This window comes from Salmo trutta, chromosome 4 (genome assembly GCF_901001165.1).
Source record: "Salmo trutta chromosome 4, fSalTru1.1, whole genome shotgun sequence".
NCBI lineage: Eukaryota > Metazoa > Chordata > Actinopteri > Salmoniformes > Salmonidae > Salmo > Salmo trutta.
Genome location: NC_042960.1, coordinates 45,865,546 through 45,882,066, shown reverse-complemented (window position 1 = coordinate 45,882,066; position 16,521 = coordinate 45,865,546). Strand labels below are relative to the sequence as shown.

Genomic DNA, 16,521 nt, shown 5'->3' with positions numbered 1-16,521 from the left:
TAAATTAAATGAAATGTATGCATTATCCCGATATAAGTGGAGGCTGGTGGGAGGAGCTATAGGAGGACATTCTCATTGTAATGGCTGAAATGGAGTAAATGGAATGGAGTCAAATATGTGGCTTTCACATGTTTGATGTGTTGATACCATTCTATTTATCCCATTCCAGCCATTAGAATGAGCCCATCTTCCAATAGCTCCTCCCACCAGCCTCCTCTACCATATATATACAATTGTATAACATTGAGGTCCTTGAAAATTACAATTAAGTGCTTGAAAAAGTCCCTGAATGTCCATGAATTTGACTTGCCAATGTCTGTATGAACCCTGCTTAATAAAGGATGACTAGGCCTATGTTGTTGTATAGGTAGTTATGGGCTAATTTCCATATATTCCTCTAAGTACACATGTGGAACTGCATAAAAATCCTTTTGGATTTTGTTTCATACCATTTTGCCATTTTGGTCCCATGTCACACATTGTTCCCATTATTTATAGAAAGACCTGTGTACACTGAGCATACCAAACATTAGGAGCCCCTTCCTAATATTGAGTTGCACCATACATTTTGGAAGATGAAAGGTTGAGGATTAGCCTATAATAAATACTGCTTTGATGACATACTGGCAAACCAAACACCTGTGAGTCCAAATGTGCACTTCACATCTCCAACACTCATGTCATGTACAGTGTCAACGTTTATGATCACTATGTTTGTACAAGTTACAAGATGACATGTCGTCATACCCTGGGTTGTTCTGAACAGAATTAGCCTGTTTGTTTAAAGTGAAGAAAATTGCCACGGCACACAAAAAAATTGCCATTATTTTCAGATTTTGTAATCAACAAATGTGGCGAAAACTACAGTAGAATGCATTTAAAATCAACAGTGTAATGTTTGGATTCAGTGTACACACCTTTGGTCTAATCATTTTCCCATAATCTCCAAACTGTGCCTTATCAATCGCTACCATGGTTATGCATATGCTTTTCATATTTCTTCTGTAAGAAACATTTCAATTTAACCCTATACATATAGGCCAATTCCCATATAAAGTTAATGTATTTTTAACACTATAATTTGTTTGCGAGCATGATAGCTGTACTTTAAGTTTATAATTGACGCAGCTTGTTTGCCATCAGCCAATCGGCATATCTCAACAAGTTCAAAGCACGTGAATGCATCTAACTCGTATTTACGAGTTCACCACTGATAATTACCACCTTCCCACTTGGTAGATGAGCACAGCACAAGGTCAACTTTGGATAGATAGTTGATATCCCATTGGGCTGTGCACAATAAACTGGGGACAAGGTTACAGAGAAAAAAAGCATCCTTGAATTTAGTGTATGCCTCTGCCTTTAATATTTGAAAACTGCAAGTCTAAAGATAATCATTAGGTCACAGCTATTGCCCTACAATGCAAGTAGCTTTATTAGAATAAGTCCAAAATGTGGAGTCTTCTCCAGTGCTAGCAATGGAATGATGTCTCCTAAGAAAATCATTGCCAATACTGGCAAGGAAAGACATTTCATTAAATCACAACTCAGTATCTTTTCAACAGAATTCTGTGTCATTTATTTCAATCTCAAGTGGATTGCAACAATCATACAAACAGTACAAAATAATTATTCCAGAAACACAAATGACAGGAATTTGTAGAACATATAGGCCATTACTGTCATTATTGAGCTGTCCCTGCTCTTCCAGCCAGGGTAAATCTAATTGTATGAATGTTGTCTTGAGGTGACAGGTGCATTTTGGTCATGTCGTTTGTTCATCTGTGAAATGAAACAAACATGAATCATGTTAGTAACACGCTGACAAATAACACTGGATAACAATTAAAAACATTGAGGGTGTGTGTGTGTACTGTTCACACCTGTTCTGAGGATGCAAATCATTAGTTTTCTCAACCAATGAAATTAATGACCACAAGGTGCAAGACAGTGTGGGCTAACAAGAAATCTGCAAAGGCCCTCTCCTGGGAGATGGACAGGAAGTCTCCTTTGTTATCTGGATTAATCTGGATACGCAGGCAGACTGTAAGCAGGGAGGGACCACAGAGAAGATCGATTAATCAGCAATAATGGTTGCTACCATTGATTATCTTCATATTTAATAGACGTATAATACTGCTGAATGTCACATGATTATGCAAATAATTGACCGTGAAGTGTGTCAATTACCTCCCAGGATGAAGGCGCCAACACATGATATGAACCCGGCCAAGAAGCTGTTGAATGGGAAGGTGCCAACCAGCAAGCAGTACAGAAACTGCAATGCACCGGTTAGCAAGATGTAGAAAAGGTACGCGTCGACCACTTTCAATTTATTCGATGTTTTGGTCGTGTATTCTTCCAGGAATCGAGAAATCACTGAAATTACCGAGTTGGACATGTTTTCTTATGAACAAAAAGCCCCAAACGGTGCAGAGAGAATCAAACTGTTTGTCAAATACGCTTCCGTCAGACGTAGCACAAAAATGACGTGTCAATAAAACTGGTGTAACAATAACAACATTCCCTCTTGCACATATAATCCACTGTACAGTAGTTCCATGTTACAAAACAACGACCATCGGTCGACTTTGATTCCACGTGTTATGAATATGTCCCTGTATGCCTTTAGTTTGCGATGAACGATATTGAACACTTCGGAACAAACTTCTTTTTAGATACTTTTTTTGGAGTGTGCAGAGCTGTCATCAAGGCAAAGGGTGCCTACTTTGAAGAATCTCAAATATAAAATATATTTACATTTGTTTAAAACATTTCTCGTTACTACATGATTCCCTATGTGTTATTTCATAGTTTTGATGTCTTCACTATTATTCTACAATGTAGAAAAATAAAGAAAAACCCTGGATGGGTATGTGTGTCCAAACCTTTGACTGGTACTGTATATATTTATTTTTTACTTTAAGGGATCTTAAAATTCAAAATCAAATGATCCTTGATATGACCTTCTTAAAGCAATTCTATATAGCTTAGTAGAGCATTTTCAGATCAAGCATTAATTGCCTTTTAGACAGTGCTTAGACTGTTCAGTGCTGAAAATAAAAATAAATCATGTTTCCTGATCTTTCTTATATCTCTCACATATAGGACAGACAATTCCAAACAAACTTCCTTTTGAATCTTTTGCAGACTGTTCCATGTAGTAAATTTGTTATGCAATGCTTTTGTATGGGTTAATAGCAGTAAGGCCCAAAATAATTTTCCGAATTGGATATTTTTTTAAATACTTTTTATACTCTTAAAATAATTCAAACTCAAATAGCTAAATGTTTATTGGTATGACCTTCTTAAAACAATTCCATATAGCTTAGTACCGAAAACAATACTGAACCAAAGTAAGTTTGTGGAAATAATCATGAATAGTGAGCACTTTGGTTTGGTAACAGTTTTGCATAGTAGACATTTAATGGGGATTTAGTATTTTGTTTTTGAAGTGTGTGTCCTCTCTGTAAATCAGTATCTGGCTGGAAATGGTGGCCCTCATGGTGCCCCACGTCCATGTCCATTCTGAAGAGCACAGAAGCCAAGATCCTTGACAGTGAGTCCCCTTATCTAATATGTCTGAAAGCATTTCACAGGTACCCACCAGTCCTGACTTGACTACTTGATTATACCACATTGTATCACCGGTAGCACCAGAATATCAAGATAAAATGTGTTTTAGAATTTTGTTCCAGCAATACGGTGCATTAAAACTAATAGCAGGTTTACCCATCTCGGCGGAGACCCTAGGAACCTGAAGAGTTAACCAATCCTGTGAACGGGTTAGGTGACTCAGGTGTCTATACTTCAACAGAAAAGTTAGATTAGATGGAAGTTTATGAAGTAGGACCTTGTGAACAAAAAAGGGAGTAATGTAGAGATCTACGGGTCTTTAGCGAAGTCCAGCCAACCTTTTGATACAGGATGCAGTAATGACTATCAAAACTGTTGCCTGTAACAAAATGAAGGGCACTATTGTAGGTGGCATCCAAAGTTTTAAGAGTAGTAGCAGCTGCACTTTGATAAATAATATCACCATAATCAAGAACAGATAAAAAGGTTGACTGAATAATCTGCTTGCTACTGCTTAGAGAAAGACACCATCTGTTTCTGTAGAAAAATCCAACTTTAAATCTTAGCTTCTTAACCAGCTCATCTATAGGTTTTTTTTTAATGTCAAATCCATTTCAATCCAAATGCATAAGTATTTATATGCATGAACACGTTCAAACCATCTAATGAGTAAACATGTAGTTAATCTGAAACATTCATACGAGAGTTTAAAAACGACATGTATTTTGTTTTAAATTAGCAAGGGATTCCGGCATAGCTATACAATCTGACTGTAGTTTTGACACAGCCAGATCAACAGTTGGGGCAATAGCATACATAATAGTACCATCCACACATAGATTCAATTGACAGTTTTTAACAGATTGACCAATGGTGTTTATATAAATAGTTAAGAGAACAGGTCCCAAAATTGACCCCTGCGGTGCATCTTTATGTACAGCATTTCAAGAAATGAACTTAACCCTGTCAATCACGATGGCCTGAGTTCTGTCACTAAGATAATCATGAAACCATGAACAGGCATCAGAGCTCAGGCCTATCGAGGACAACTTATTCAATAAAATAGCATGATCGACAGTATGAAAAGCTTTTGACAGGTCCACAAACAGCACATTTCATTATAGCGTCTAAAGTATTGACAAGATCATTAACAACTAAAATGGTTGCTGTAATAGTGTTATGCCTAGGCCTAAACCCTTATTGGTTTACATTCAAAATACATTTCTCAAATAAAAAAGAAGAAATTTGTACATTTACCAAGCGTTCAAGAATCTTAGCTAGACAGGAAGCCTTGAAATGGGCCAATAATTATTAAGATCACTACTAACCCGGCCTTTATGGAGTGGCAGCACTGATTTCCATACTTTTCGAATATTTCCTGAAACAATGTTTAAAAATGTGGGTTACTGAGCCAACAATGATGGGTGCTGCACACTTCAGCAAACCAGGATCCAATTGTTCGGTCCCTCTGGATTTCGTATTGTCTATTGCTAGCAAAGCATTCAGGACTTGTTTTTCTGTAAATAGCCTAAAATAATAATTTCTCTGATCATTCAACAAGTTTCCCCTATCAGCATCCAGCCCAACATCATTGTGAATAGGCTTAGAAGTTATTTCAAAGATAGAGCCCGCTGAAATAAAATGGTGATTAAATGCATCAATGATGGAATCTTTTTCCGTAATGAGGCCAGTGTATGAATTAATTTATTGTGGCAGAGAGAAGGAAGTAGAACCCTTCAAGGATTTGACAGTTTTCCAGAATTTTGCCAGGTTCCCATTACAATTCGATCTACCATTAACTATACATTTTTTGAAGGGAACATGATTATCCACAATAGTATAGAAGGCTCAAAGCTAAATCAGGGTCAGGGATAGCTGAACTACAATCAAGGTCACTAAAATAAAGATTATGTGAAAAAGCCTGTTCACTGAAATTGTTGAAGTTCCTCTGTGTGCTGACACAAACAACTGGGCAATGGTTACTAATGTCTTCGGGAAAAGACACCAGTAGAAACATATTTCTCTGATGTATTTGTTAAAATAAGACCAATCAGAGTTGATTTTGAAGGATTTTTAGGGTTGGACTGTGTAGGCTTAGTCATCAGCTGGGTTAGGTTTAGATCATTACACATGTATTTTAGGTTGTCTGAGGCCTGCATTTCCCAATCATAATTTAGGTCACCCAGGATGATAATTTCTCATTTAGTAAAAAGAGACAAATGAGTTAATTCCTCAAGTGCACAAAGGTTAGCAGAGGGAGGACGGTAGACCCCTATAACAGTTATGGAACAATTATTATTATTATCAGAATGAGTCTAGAATGTCTCCAGAGATCCAAGTTTCAGTCAAAACGAGAATGTCCGGATTCGTCTGCATAGCCCAGATATTAGTTTAAACCAGTTTAGGAAGTAAGCTCCTAATTTTCAGATGCATCAACCCAAGTCCTTTACGATTTTAAAGTCACAAGGAGTCTCCAATTCAAATAAGCTACGTTCAATAGGCAGTTGCAGGCCCTGTCTGACGGTTGATATTGATATAGTTGGTATGGCTATAAGATTGCACCATTTGGTCTATCCCTATTAGTAATAGAGGAAGGAATACAATTTGGAATTACTTGTCCAAGGTTACCACCATAAGGCCTGAGGCTGCAGCCAATGTAAATATGAGGAACTGTCAGAGTAACCAAAGATGGAATGTTATAAACTGACTTACATGGGCTTTGGTTGCTATCGTGCAACAGCGCAAGCCCTCTACGTGATTTGAAAACTGAGGGGGTATTCAAGTTTATGGAATTCACATTTGACCTAAAAGCACTGGGTGAGCAGACCACAGTGGGCTTCTCTTTTGAGCTAACAATAGCAGACCTAAAAGTGGAGTTCAAACGAATGGGTACAAGATTACAACCGACAACACCCCTGAAATCACAAAGTGTGAAATGGAGCTGATCCTCACAGTCCCTCACTCCTCCCCCTTCTCTTTCCCTGTTTCAGGTGGTTGAGGGAGCTGCTGATCAGGTCTATATTGATCAGCCTGAGGAGTTCAACAGAGTTGTGTAGACCATCTGTGATAATGTAGACTGAGAATGAGTGATTTTGTGTGTGTGTGACTAATTTAACAATGCTGCTTAATTTTATTTATATAATACAGACTACTGTGTGAGTTTTGTTGGCAGAGGCTGATTAGCTCAATGCCAACCACTATAGGCTTTTAAAAAAGTTTTCCTTTTCAAGAGGCTTGACATGTCATGACTGACAATAAGACCACCATTATAGTTTCTTGACTTTATTATGAAGGGATTGACTTATGACTGCCAGTATCACGTGTTGTAATGAACTACTGAATATGAAAAAGGACAAATAAATGTAGAAAGATGATTTGTACATTCCAGTTTATGTATGTGTATGAGGGAGTGTGTTCATAATTGTGCATGATGTCAAACTGAACACTTACATTATTAAAATATCAACTCTTTCATAACATGTACTTGGGTAAACCTGTTGCTGTCACTCTACCAAATTTGTTTCTCTCTCTCACACACACACAGAATAAGGACAAAGTATTGAAGTGGAATTAATTTACTCACAGTATAAAAATGTAAATAGCACACAAATACAATACACTATTAAAACAGTTACAGATGATATGCTGTTTGTGAAAAATAAACGTGTGTAGCTGCCATTTCAGCATTTTTGTCATAAACCTCTACCTTGGTTGCTTCATTTAGTTCAGAGCTAATTGTGTACTTAATATTGAGTTGATATTTGATAAGTGCAAAATAACAGCACATCTGATGTTAATACAAAACCTGGATCTAAAAAGCATGGGATGGAGCAGATTTAACTTGACTTCCTAATACTGATTTGTTCATCCAGTTCAAATAGAAAGACTTTAAGACATTCACACTACATGTAGTGCATTTTTTTATTTTATCTTTATTTAACTAGGAAAGTCAGTTAAGTACAAATTCTTATTTTCAATGACGGCCTAGGAACAGTGGGTTAACTGCCTTGTTCAGGGGCAGAATGACAGATTTATACCTTGTCAGCTCTGGGATTCAATCTTGCAACCTTTCGGTTACTAGTCCAACGATCTAACCACTAGGCTCCCTGCCGCCCTGCCGCATAAGCATGGATATGTGTTTGAAAGAACTGATCTCTTAAAATCCATAACAACGTTTATAAGTTAATAATAACCAAAGTATTAGATCATTGTACAGTGGAAGTTAACAGAAAGCCCTTCTAATAAGTGATAAATAATAGCTGAGATAAATCTGATGATGTCATAGATAGTGTATAATGTTCTGTCAACATAACATGCCACACGTTCTGTATAAGGTAGTATTGCTGCACTGTACAGTATGCTGAGCAAACATTATTGTTCCCATGTGTCATATAACTAACGGGTGCTCTGTTCAGTAGGTATGCTTCAAGTCCTACTATTAGTCTTGTTAGGGCTGCAATCATTCGTTTAGCCACTTTTCAAGGCACATTATACAGGTCCAATCTGATATTGAGAGGGAGGAATGGAAAAATATGTGACAACATGACTATTGAAAATGCTTGTCTTGCATGGTGTATGGTTTTCCTGTCTCTCAAGCTGTACTTCCGAACATCATAATTGACTCAACAGCAACACCAGCACTCTGGTAGGGGGAAGAGGAAGGGAGATGATTTCTTCTGACCTCTATAGTGATTATGCCTCAGTAGCCAAGCAGACCAAGAGAGGTCTATGGTGTCTGAAGACTTATTCCTCCTTCACGTTGATGTCAGCAACACCATGAACCTGTGTGAGCTGTTTACAGTCCAGTGAAGCCAACAGTTTCCTGGGTCCAGGCAGGGTGGGGACAAAGACCTCCGTCTGAACCACAGTGGAGTGACTGGCCACGTCACTGAGAAATATGATAGAGACACTCAGTACTGCGCTTGTTCATAACATGAAGGAAGATTGACTACATGCACCACAGATTGACAGAGAGTATAGTGTCATACAGACTGATGCTGTGTTCAGATGAACTCATAGGCATGTTTAGCTGATGTTACACTCAGGGTTGGGGTCAATTTTACAAATTCAATTCTAATTAAAATCTCTCTCCCTGTAAATTCCATTTAAATCGATTCAAATTTCAGGTCAGTCTTTGAATTCAGAGATAATTAAATTCCTCTGAATTACAATGTCAGGTAAGTTCCAAGAATTTAATTCCCAATTCAATGTTATCCCCAACAGTTCCACAAATTCCAATTTGAATTCAATTCCCTCAGGCTTTCAGGCTTCAGACAGTCTAGCTATACTGGAAATATAGGAATACAGCTTGAAATGATTAAAAACAAATCCTACAGTACATTTGTTGAAACTACGTCCATTAATTCCCTTAACTGGGAAATGTAAATATATAGAATTCCAATTCAATTACATTCCAAAGATTAAATGTTTTACAATTACAATTAAATTACAATTCAAAAAGTTAAAACAGTATAATTCCAATTCCATAATTTAAAATGTTATTCAATGTAAATTCTCCAGTTCATGAGTGAATTCAAGAATTGAATTGGAATTCCAAATGAAATTGGATTTGACCCCAACCCTGGTTACAGGACATTTGTATATGCCCATGTGATGAATGGAGTGACAAAGAGATATGGCAAGCAGAATGTACGTGAACATAGTTTCTCACCCAACAGTGATCTGTCGAACACTCTGCAGGCCCAGCCCCTCTACACGGAACACCACTCCCTTCAGCGTGCATGGCAGAGGGTTGGTGAAGGAGATCTCAGCCGCCATCTTTTTCCCCACCACAGCCTCCCCTACTGGCTAGGAGGGAAAGTATATGGAAACCTTATCATTACAGAACATCTCTGGATTATGTTGTCAACAGACAATTTTCAGATGGACAGACATACACACATATAGATGCTGTGGATGAGATTTATGGAGATATTAATTCATTCTGCTTACCTTAATGATGAGGTCAGGGGTGCGGAGGCGGAAGCTGAACTGAGTTGCCAGAACCTGCTGTGTCTCACTGACCCTGCCCGACAGGGTCAGCATCAGAGCAGCCTGGTCCACAAGCTGGTCCTGGTAGTTCTGGTACTGAAGTGTCCACTCCAGGTTCTTCACTGTTAGGAGAGGGAGGCAGGACTAGGGATGAGAAAAACCTGGGCATGCAATGAATAACACTGTCTGACTGAACTACACAGATATATGCAACACAAGACATTTCCCAGTGGCTCACCTTCATTGGGTAGCAGCTCCACAGGAATTTGGTCCTTCTTGACAGTAGCCTTGACCACACCAGTGTAGTACATGACTGCCACCTGGCTGTGGAGGTTAATAGTGCGTGGTAGAGAACTAGCGTTGCGCATGACAATGGTCAGTTCTGCATCTCCCCCCATGCGTGGCCCCTCCCCATCCATGGTCACCTCTATGGATACATCCTGAGCGATGGGAGAAGCGTAGGCATCTGGTTTGGAGCCATAGCGACTTGCAGTCTCCACAGCGATGCGTTCCTCCTCTGTGCCTGGAGAGAATAACAATAAGAAAGAATAAAATAGATATTAACCTCTGGGTTCTTATACAGGAGTCTGCTTGTATAGGTATGGCAATGAAACTAGGATATGCAATGCTACCCAGTGTTTGTTAATGTTTGCACAGCTATGTAAAGCTACCTTCTGGGTGCTTGTAAAGGTCTGTGATGTCATTGCGTTCATCGGAGCCCACAGCCTTGGTGCTGATACAGTGGCCCACTGCGTTTTTCTCACTGTGGATCTGGGTGAAGGTGCCATCCAGGTTCCTCTGCCAGTAGATCTTATCACTGTTCACCTACAGTACAGGTACAGCAGAGAGAGAGAGGTAGAGATGGTTGAGATGGAGGACATCTGAGACGAGGGGCAAGTGAGGTCATCACTGTGCGTCTGAGAGAAAGGAAGGGAGAAGACACACTAGAGACCCACCTCGGCAAAGACGAATGGTGAGTCATGTTTCAGGAACACTTGTCCGTTACGGATGGCATTGACAGAGGCTGGGCCACAGCGGTATGTGCCCTGACTGGTCTCCTGGGGGGTGGAGTCTACTACCTGCCAGCCACCATAACCAGGTGGCAAGTCTGGACGAGCCATCCAACAGTCACTCCACACATGGAAGTTCCTAAAGCAGGAATGGGTTATAACTTAGATGTAATCTAGTAAATCCACATTGTATTTACATAAGTGGTGTGTGATGACATGACTAAGATGATGTAGTACTGAATGATACCATGAGTCAGAGAGTATGTTTATATTCTACTCACCAGATGGAGTCAGAGTTGAGGTGATCTATAGACTCCAACTTCTCATCGAAATACACGTCTACTGTCAAGGAGACATCTGTGTCGTGGGCGGAGTTGAAGTTGGACACACTACGGGAGGGAATGCCCAAACACCTCAACACTGGAAGAGATTGGAGGGAGAGATGTGAGGGGTCAATGCATAGCAACATGGCAATCAAGTTTCCCTCAGATAAGTCATTTGATTTATCCAAAGACATACAAACACACCTGTGGTGGTGACCCCAGAGAAGACCCAACACTGGCCATATCTGACCGGTGCGCCGCCGTCCTTATGGTACTTATTCAGGATGTCTACACTGCCACTCCAGGATGTAGGGGAAGTCCCGCCCACATAGTTCCCTGACCAGTTCCCCTCCAGGATGCCACAGTCATCTGGGGAGTTGATCTGGGATAAAGGAGAGTACGGGTTCACTTCGGATTCAGTTTAGACTTGGAATAATGAGGTGCCAGTTTGGTTGGACTTAGAGGCGAGGTTAGAGGTGATATTGTGAAGTTTTAAAGTGTAGGCCCTGTGTTTGCGAGGAGGACTCACCATGGCTGAAATGATTCGTACCACGTTGACAGAGTCTCCCCAGCCTGAGGGGGGGGTCGCGCTCTTCTCCAAAGCATAAAGACAGGCATCCAGGATCCCCTTGTCAAACTGAGAAATAGAGAGGGAGAGATGGAAGGAGAGAGAGAGAAGCAGGGGAAATGATAGAAAGATGTTAGTTAGGTCTGTCCTACTCAGAACATTTTCCCATCAACTGACTAACAATCTTCATGTTCCTTCACCTGTCCATAGTTCCACGTTCTTGAACCAATCTGGTTCTCTGTGCCGTAGTAGAGCCTTCCAACATCATTCAGGATATACTCATTCTTCTCATCGCCATTGTCCATGTACACTGTGTCATCTGACGGAGAGGGAGAGAGGTTAAATCCAGTTGTTCAAAAGGACAACAATTCCATTGTGTGATGTCATCAGCCTGAAATGAGGGTGAAGACTATGGAGAGTCTCTGAGCTTACACTGTTAGAAAATAAACGGTGCTATCTAGAATCTAAAAAGGTTATTCGGCTGTCCCCATAGGAGAACCCTTTGAAGAAACCTTTTTGGTTCCAGGTAGAACCCTTTTGGTCCAACACTTTTGAGGTCCATGTAGAATCCATGTAGAATCATTTCGACAGAGGGTTCCCTTTTGGAACCCTTTTTTCTAAGAGTGTAGGGTTGGCTGAGGACAGGGATTAGCTCTCTTTGTATTAACTAATTTACTTCTTCCTTGTTTGTCTCCTTCTCTCTCTCTCTCTCTCTCTCTCTCTCTCTCTCACTCACTCACTCACTCACTCACTCACTCACAAAGGCAACCTGCCTAAATTATTACAGACCTGTAGCACTCACGTCCATAGCCATGAAGTGCTTTGAAAGGTTGGTAATGGCTCACATCAACACCCTTATCCCAGAAACCCTAGACCCAATCCAATTTGCATACTGCCCAAACAGATCCACAGATGATGCAATCTCTATTGCCCTCCACACTGCCCTTTCCCACCTGGACAAAAGGAACACTTATGTGAGAATGCTATTCATTGATTACAGCTCAGCGTTCAACACCATAGTACCCTCAAAGCTCATCTCTAAGCTAAGGATCCTGGGACTAAACACCTCCCTCTGCAACTGGATCCTGGACTTCCTGACGGGCCGGCCCCAGGTGGTGAGGGTAGGTAGCAACACATCTGCCACGCTGATCCTCAACGATGGAGCTCCCCAGGGGTGTGTGCTCAGTCCCCTCCTGTACTCCCTGTTCACCCACGACTGCATGGCCAGGCATGACTCCAACACCATCATTAAGTTTGCAGACTCTGCAATCACCGCCAACAACGAGACAGTCTATAGGGAGGAGGTCAGAGACCTGGCCGGGTGGTGCCAGAATAACAACCTATCCCTCAACGTAACCAAGACGAAGGAGATGATTGTGGACTAAAGGAAAAGGAGGACCGAGCACACCCCATTCTCATCGACGGGGCTGTAGTGGAGCAGGTTGAGAGCTTCAAGTTCCTTGGTGTCCACATCAACAACAAACTAGAATGGTCCAAACACACCAAGACAGTTGTGAAGAGGACACGACAAAGCCTATTCCCCATCAGGAAACTAAAAAGATTTTGCATGGGTCCTGAGATCCTCAAAAGGTTCTACAGCTGCAACATCGAGAGCATCCTGACTGGTTGCACCACTGCCTGGTACGGCAATTGCTCAGCCTCTGACTGCAAGGCACTACAGAAGGTTGTGCGTACAGCCCAGCACATCACTGGGGCTAAGCTGCCTGCCATCCAGGACCTCTACACCAGGCGGTGTCAGAGGAAGGCCCTAAAAACTGTCAAAGACCCCAGCCACCCCAGTCATAGACTGTTCTCTCTACTACCGCATAGCAAGCAAGCGGTACCGGAGTGCCAAGTCTAGGACAAAAAGGCTTCTCAACAGTTTTACCCCCAAGCCATAAGACTCCTGAACAGGTAATCAAATGGCTACCCGGACTATTTGCATTGTGTGCCCCCCCCAACCCCTCTTTTATGCTGCTGCTACTCTCTGATTATCATATATGCATAGTCCCTTTAACTATACATTCATGTACATACTACCTCAATTGGGCCGACCAACCAGTGCTCCCGCACATTGGCTAGCCGGGCTACCTGCATTGTGTCCCACCCACCACCCGCCAACGCCTCTTTTACGCTACTGCAACTCTCTGTTCATCATATATGCAGAGTCACTTTAACCATATCTACATGTACATACTACCTCAATCAGCCTGACTAACCGGTGTCTGTATGTAGCCTCGCTACTTTTATAGCCTTGCTACTGTATATAGCCTGTCTTTTTACTGTTGTTTTATTTCTTTACTTACCTATTGTTCACCTAATACCTTTTTTTGCACTATTGGTTAGAGCCTGTAAGTAAGCATTTCACTGTAAGGTTGTATTCGGCGCATGTGATCAATTCAATTCAATTCAAGGGGCTTTATTGGCATGGGAAACATATGTTAACATTGCCAAAGCAAGTGAGGTAGATAATATACAAAAGTGAAATAAACAATAAAAATTAACAGTAAACATTACACTCACAGAAGTTCCAAAAGAATAAAGACATTACAAATGTCATATTATGTATATATACAGTGTTGTAATGACGTACAAATGGTTAAAGTACAAAAGGGAAAATAAATAAGCATAAATATGGGGTTGTATTTACAATGTTGTTTGTTCTTCACTGGTTGACCTTTTCTTGTGGCAACAGGTCACACATCTTGCTGCTGTGATGGCACACTGTGGTATTTCACCCAGTAGATATTGGAGTTTATCAAAATCGGGTTTGTTTTCGAATTCTTTGTGGATCTGTGTAATCTGAGGGAAATATGTGTCTCAAATGTGGTCATACATTGGGCAGGAACTTAGGAAGACGACGTCCCAGCGTTACAGAAACCTGCACCTTCTAAGCATGGAGTCAGCAGGAGCAGCCGCCACCCCTCTACCATCGATGGAGGAAAGGGTCCTCCATCACACCACCGTCCTCCATCGGATTGGGTCAGCTATGAAACAGATGATGGAGAGGATGGACCGATGGGAGAGGAGTGGTCTCCTCTCTTTACCTCCGGCTCACCCGATGAGTCCACCTACTCCGCTCCCTTCTCCGTCTGGATCTGGCGCACTTCGTCTTGCGCCCCCGAGGGAGTACGATGGAGCAGCGGCGGGGTGGCAGGGGTTTCTGTTACAGATCGATTTATACCTGGCTACCGTGAGGCCGACTCCCTCGGGGGAGGAGAGTGTGAGCCTCCTCGTCTCCTGCCTGACGGGCCGAGCGTTGGAATGGGCCAACGCTGTATGGAATGGCCCAGACTCAGCGAGGGAGAACTAGCCTGAGTTCGTATTCGACCACCCCCCAGAAGGCCGAGCGGCGGGTGAGCAGCTGTTTCAGCTTAGGCAGGAGACGAGGAGTGCGCAAGACTTTGCTCTGGAGTTCAGGACCTTAGCTGCTGGGGCCGGGTGGAATGACAGGGCCCTAATGGATCACTACCGGTGTAGCCTCCGGGAGGACGTCCGCAGGGAGCTAGCGTGTAGGGACACTACACTATCCCTAGATGAACTGATCGACATGTCCATCTGACTGGACAATCTGCTGGCTGCCCGCGGGAGTTCAGAAAGGGTCCTGTCAGTTCCACCTCCTAGCCCTCCCGCGCCCATTCCTATGGAGCTAGGAGGGGCCGTGTCAAGGGGAACCGGAGGAGGGCGCTCCTCCTGCACCAATTGTGGTCGACGAGGACACACGTCCCTCTGGGAGTCGAGAGGGCAGGCCGAACACTCTTCGTTCACCCCAGGGGAGTCAGCATCAAACTCACCCAGAACCTTCTGTTGGTCACATGTTTGTTTTCATTTTTTTTCTTTATTTTTCTCCCTTTTCCCAGCATAAGGCGCTAGTCGATTCAGGCACAGCTGGGAACTTTATGGATCGCGGACTCGCCCTCAAGCTGGGAGTTCCACTGGTGCCGTTAGATTCCCCCTTCCCCGTGCACTCCTTAGATAGTCGGCCATTAGGGTCAGGGCTGGTCAGGGAGGCCACGGTGCCACTGGACATGGTAACGCAGGGGAATCATAAGGAGTGAATTAGTTTCTTCCTTATCGATTCACCTGCGTTTCCAGTGGTGCTGGGGGTGCCTTGGCTGGCCAGTCACAATCCCAGGATTTTGTGGAAACAGGGGGTTCTCCAGGGGTGGTCAGAGGAGCGTTCAGGTAGGTGTCTAGGAGTTTCCATCGGTGCCACGTCGGTGGAGAGTCCAGACCAGGTTTCCACTGTGCACATTCCCCCTGAGTATGCCGATTTGGCTCTACCCTTCTGTAAGAAGAAGGCGACTAAATTACCACCTCATTGACAGGGAGATTGTGCGATAAACCTCCAGGTAAACGCTGCGCTTCCAAAGAGTCACGTGTACCCATTGTCCCAGGAGGAGACGTTGGCTATGGAGACATATGTCACGGAATCTCTGGGACAGGGGTACATTCGGCCCTCCATTTCACCCGTCTCCTCGAGTTTCTTTTTCGTGAAGAAAAAGGGGGGAGGTCTGCGTCCGTGCATTGATTATAGAGGTCTCAATTCCATTACAGTGGGGTTCAATTACCTACTACCTCTCATCGCTACGGCGGTGGAATCATTTCACGGAGTGCGTTTTTTCACGAAACTGGATTTCAGGAGCGCGTATAATCTGGTGCGTATTTGGGAGGGAGACGAGTGGAAAACCGCGTTTAGTCCCACATCGGGCCACTATGAGTACCTCGTCATGCCGTATGGGTTGAAGAATGCTCCAGCCGTCTTTCAATCCTTTGTGGATGAGATTCTCAGGGAACTGCATTGGCAGGGCGTGATTGTGTATATCGACGATATCCTGATTTACTCCGCCACACGCACCGAGCATGTGTCTCTGGTGCGCAGGGTGCTTGGTAGACTGCTGGAGCATGACCTATACGTCAAGGCTGAGAAGTGTGAGTTCTCCAAATGAGCCGTCTCCTTCCTGGGTTATCGCATTTCCACCTTGGGGGTGGTGATGGAGTGTGACCAAATGAATGCTGTGCGTGATTGGCCGACTCCAACCACAGTGAAAGA

The 16,521-nt window shown here is 42.6% G+C and overlaps 2 protein-coding genes across 2 annotated transcripts in view; both read right to left on the bottom strand.

Moving 5' to 3' along the window:
* Positions 1-1,553: 1,553 nt before the first annotated feature.
* Positions 1,554-2,505, bottom strand: LOC115192462 (dolichyl-diphosphooligosaccharide--protein glycosyltransferase subunit DAD1-like). Its single transcript, XM_029750978.1, has 3 exons — positions 2,191-2,505; positions 1,884-2,044; positions 1,554-1,782 (listed from the first exon to the last, which is right to left on the bottom strand). The coding sequence occupies exons 1-2, from the start codon at positions 2,399-2,401 to the stop codon at positions 1,914-1,916; spliced, it is 342 nt and encodes a 113-aa protein (XP_029606838.1). The 5' UTR covers positions 2,402-2,505; the 3' UTR covers positions 1,554-1,782; positions 1,884-1,913.
* Positions 2,506-7,135: 4,630 nt separating this feature from the next.
* LOC115192461 (protein-glutamine gamma-glutamyltransferase K) overlaps positions 7,136-16,521 on the bottom strand; it is a 30,399-nt gene continuing 21,013 nt past the window's right edge. The window contains exons 5-14 of the mRNA XM_029750977.1: positions 11,669-11,787; positions 11,430-11,537; positions 11,105-11,282; positions 10,859-10,997; positions 10,524-10,716; positions 10,239-10,392; positions 9,806-10,090; positions 9,529-9,689; positions 9,248-9,384; positions 7,136-8,464 (exon numbers count right to left, since the gene is read on the bottom strand). Of these exons, the coding sequence (XP_029606837.1) occupies positions 8,320-8,464; positions 9,248-9,384; positions 9,529-9,689; positions 9,806-10,090; positions 10,239-10,392; positions 10,524-10,716; positions 10,859-10,997; positions 11,105-11,282; positions 11,430-11,537; positions 11,669-11,787 (1,619 nt within the window). The 3' untranslated portion in view covers positions 7,136-8,319. The remainder of the gene's footprint in view (positions 8,465-9,247; positions 9,385-9,528; positions 9,690-9,805; positions 10,091-10,238; positions 10,393-10,523; positions 10,717-10,858; positions 10,998-11,104; positions 11,283-11,429; positions 11,538-11,668; positions 11,788-16,521) is intronic.

Excerpts from the sequence above, each read along its gene's own strand:
- LOC115192462 (XM_029750978.1), bottom strand. The coding sequence starts at position 2,401 with ATGTCCAACTCGGTAATTTCAGTGATTTCTCGATTCCTGGAAGAATAC. Across the intron at positions 2,045-2,190 it reads TGGCGCCTTCATCCTGGGAG|TCTGCCTGCGTATCCAGATT; the intron begins GTAATTGACACA and ends CCCTGCTTACAG.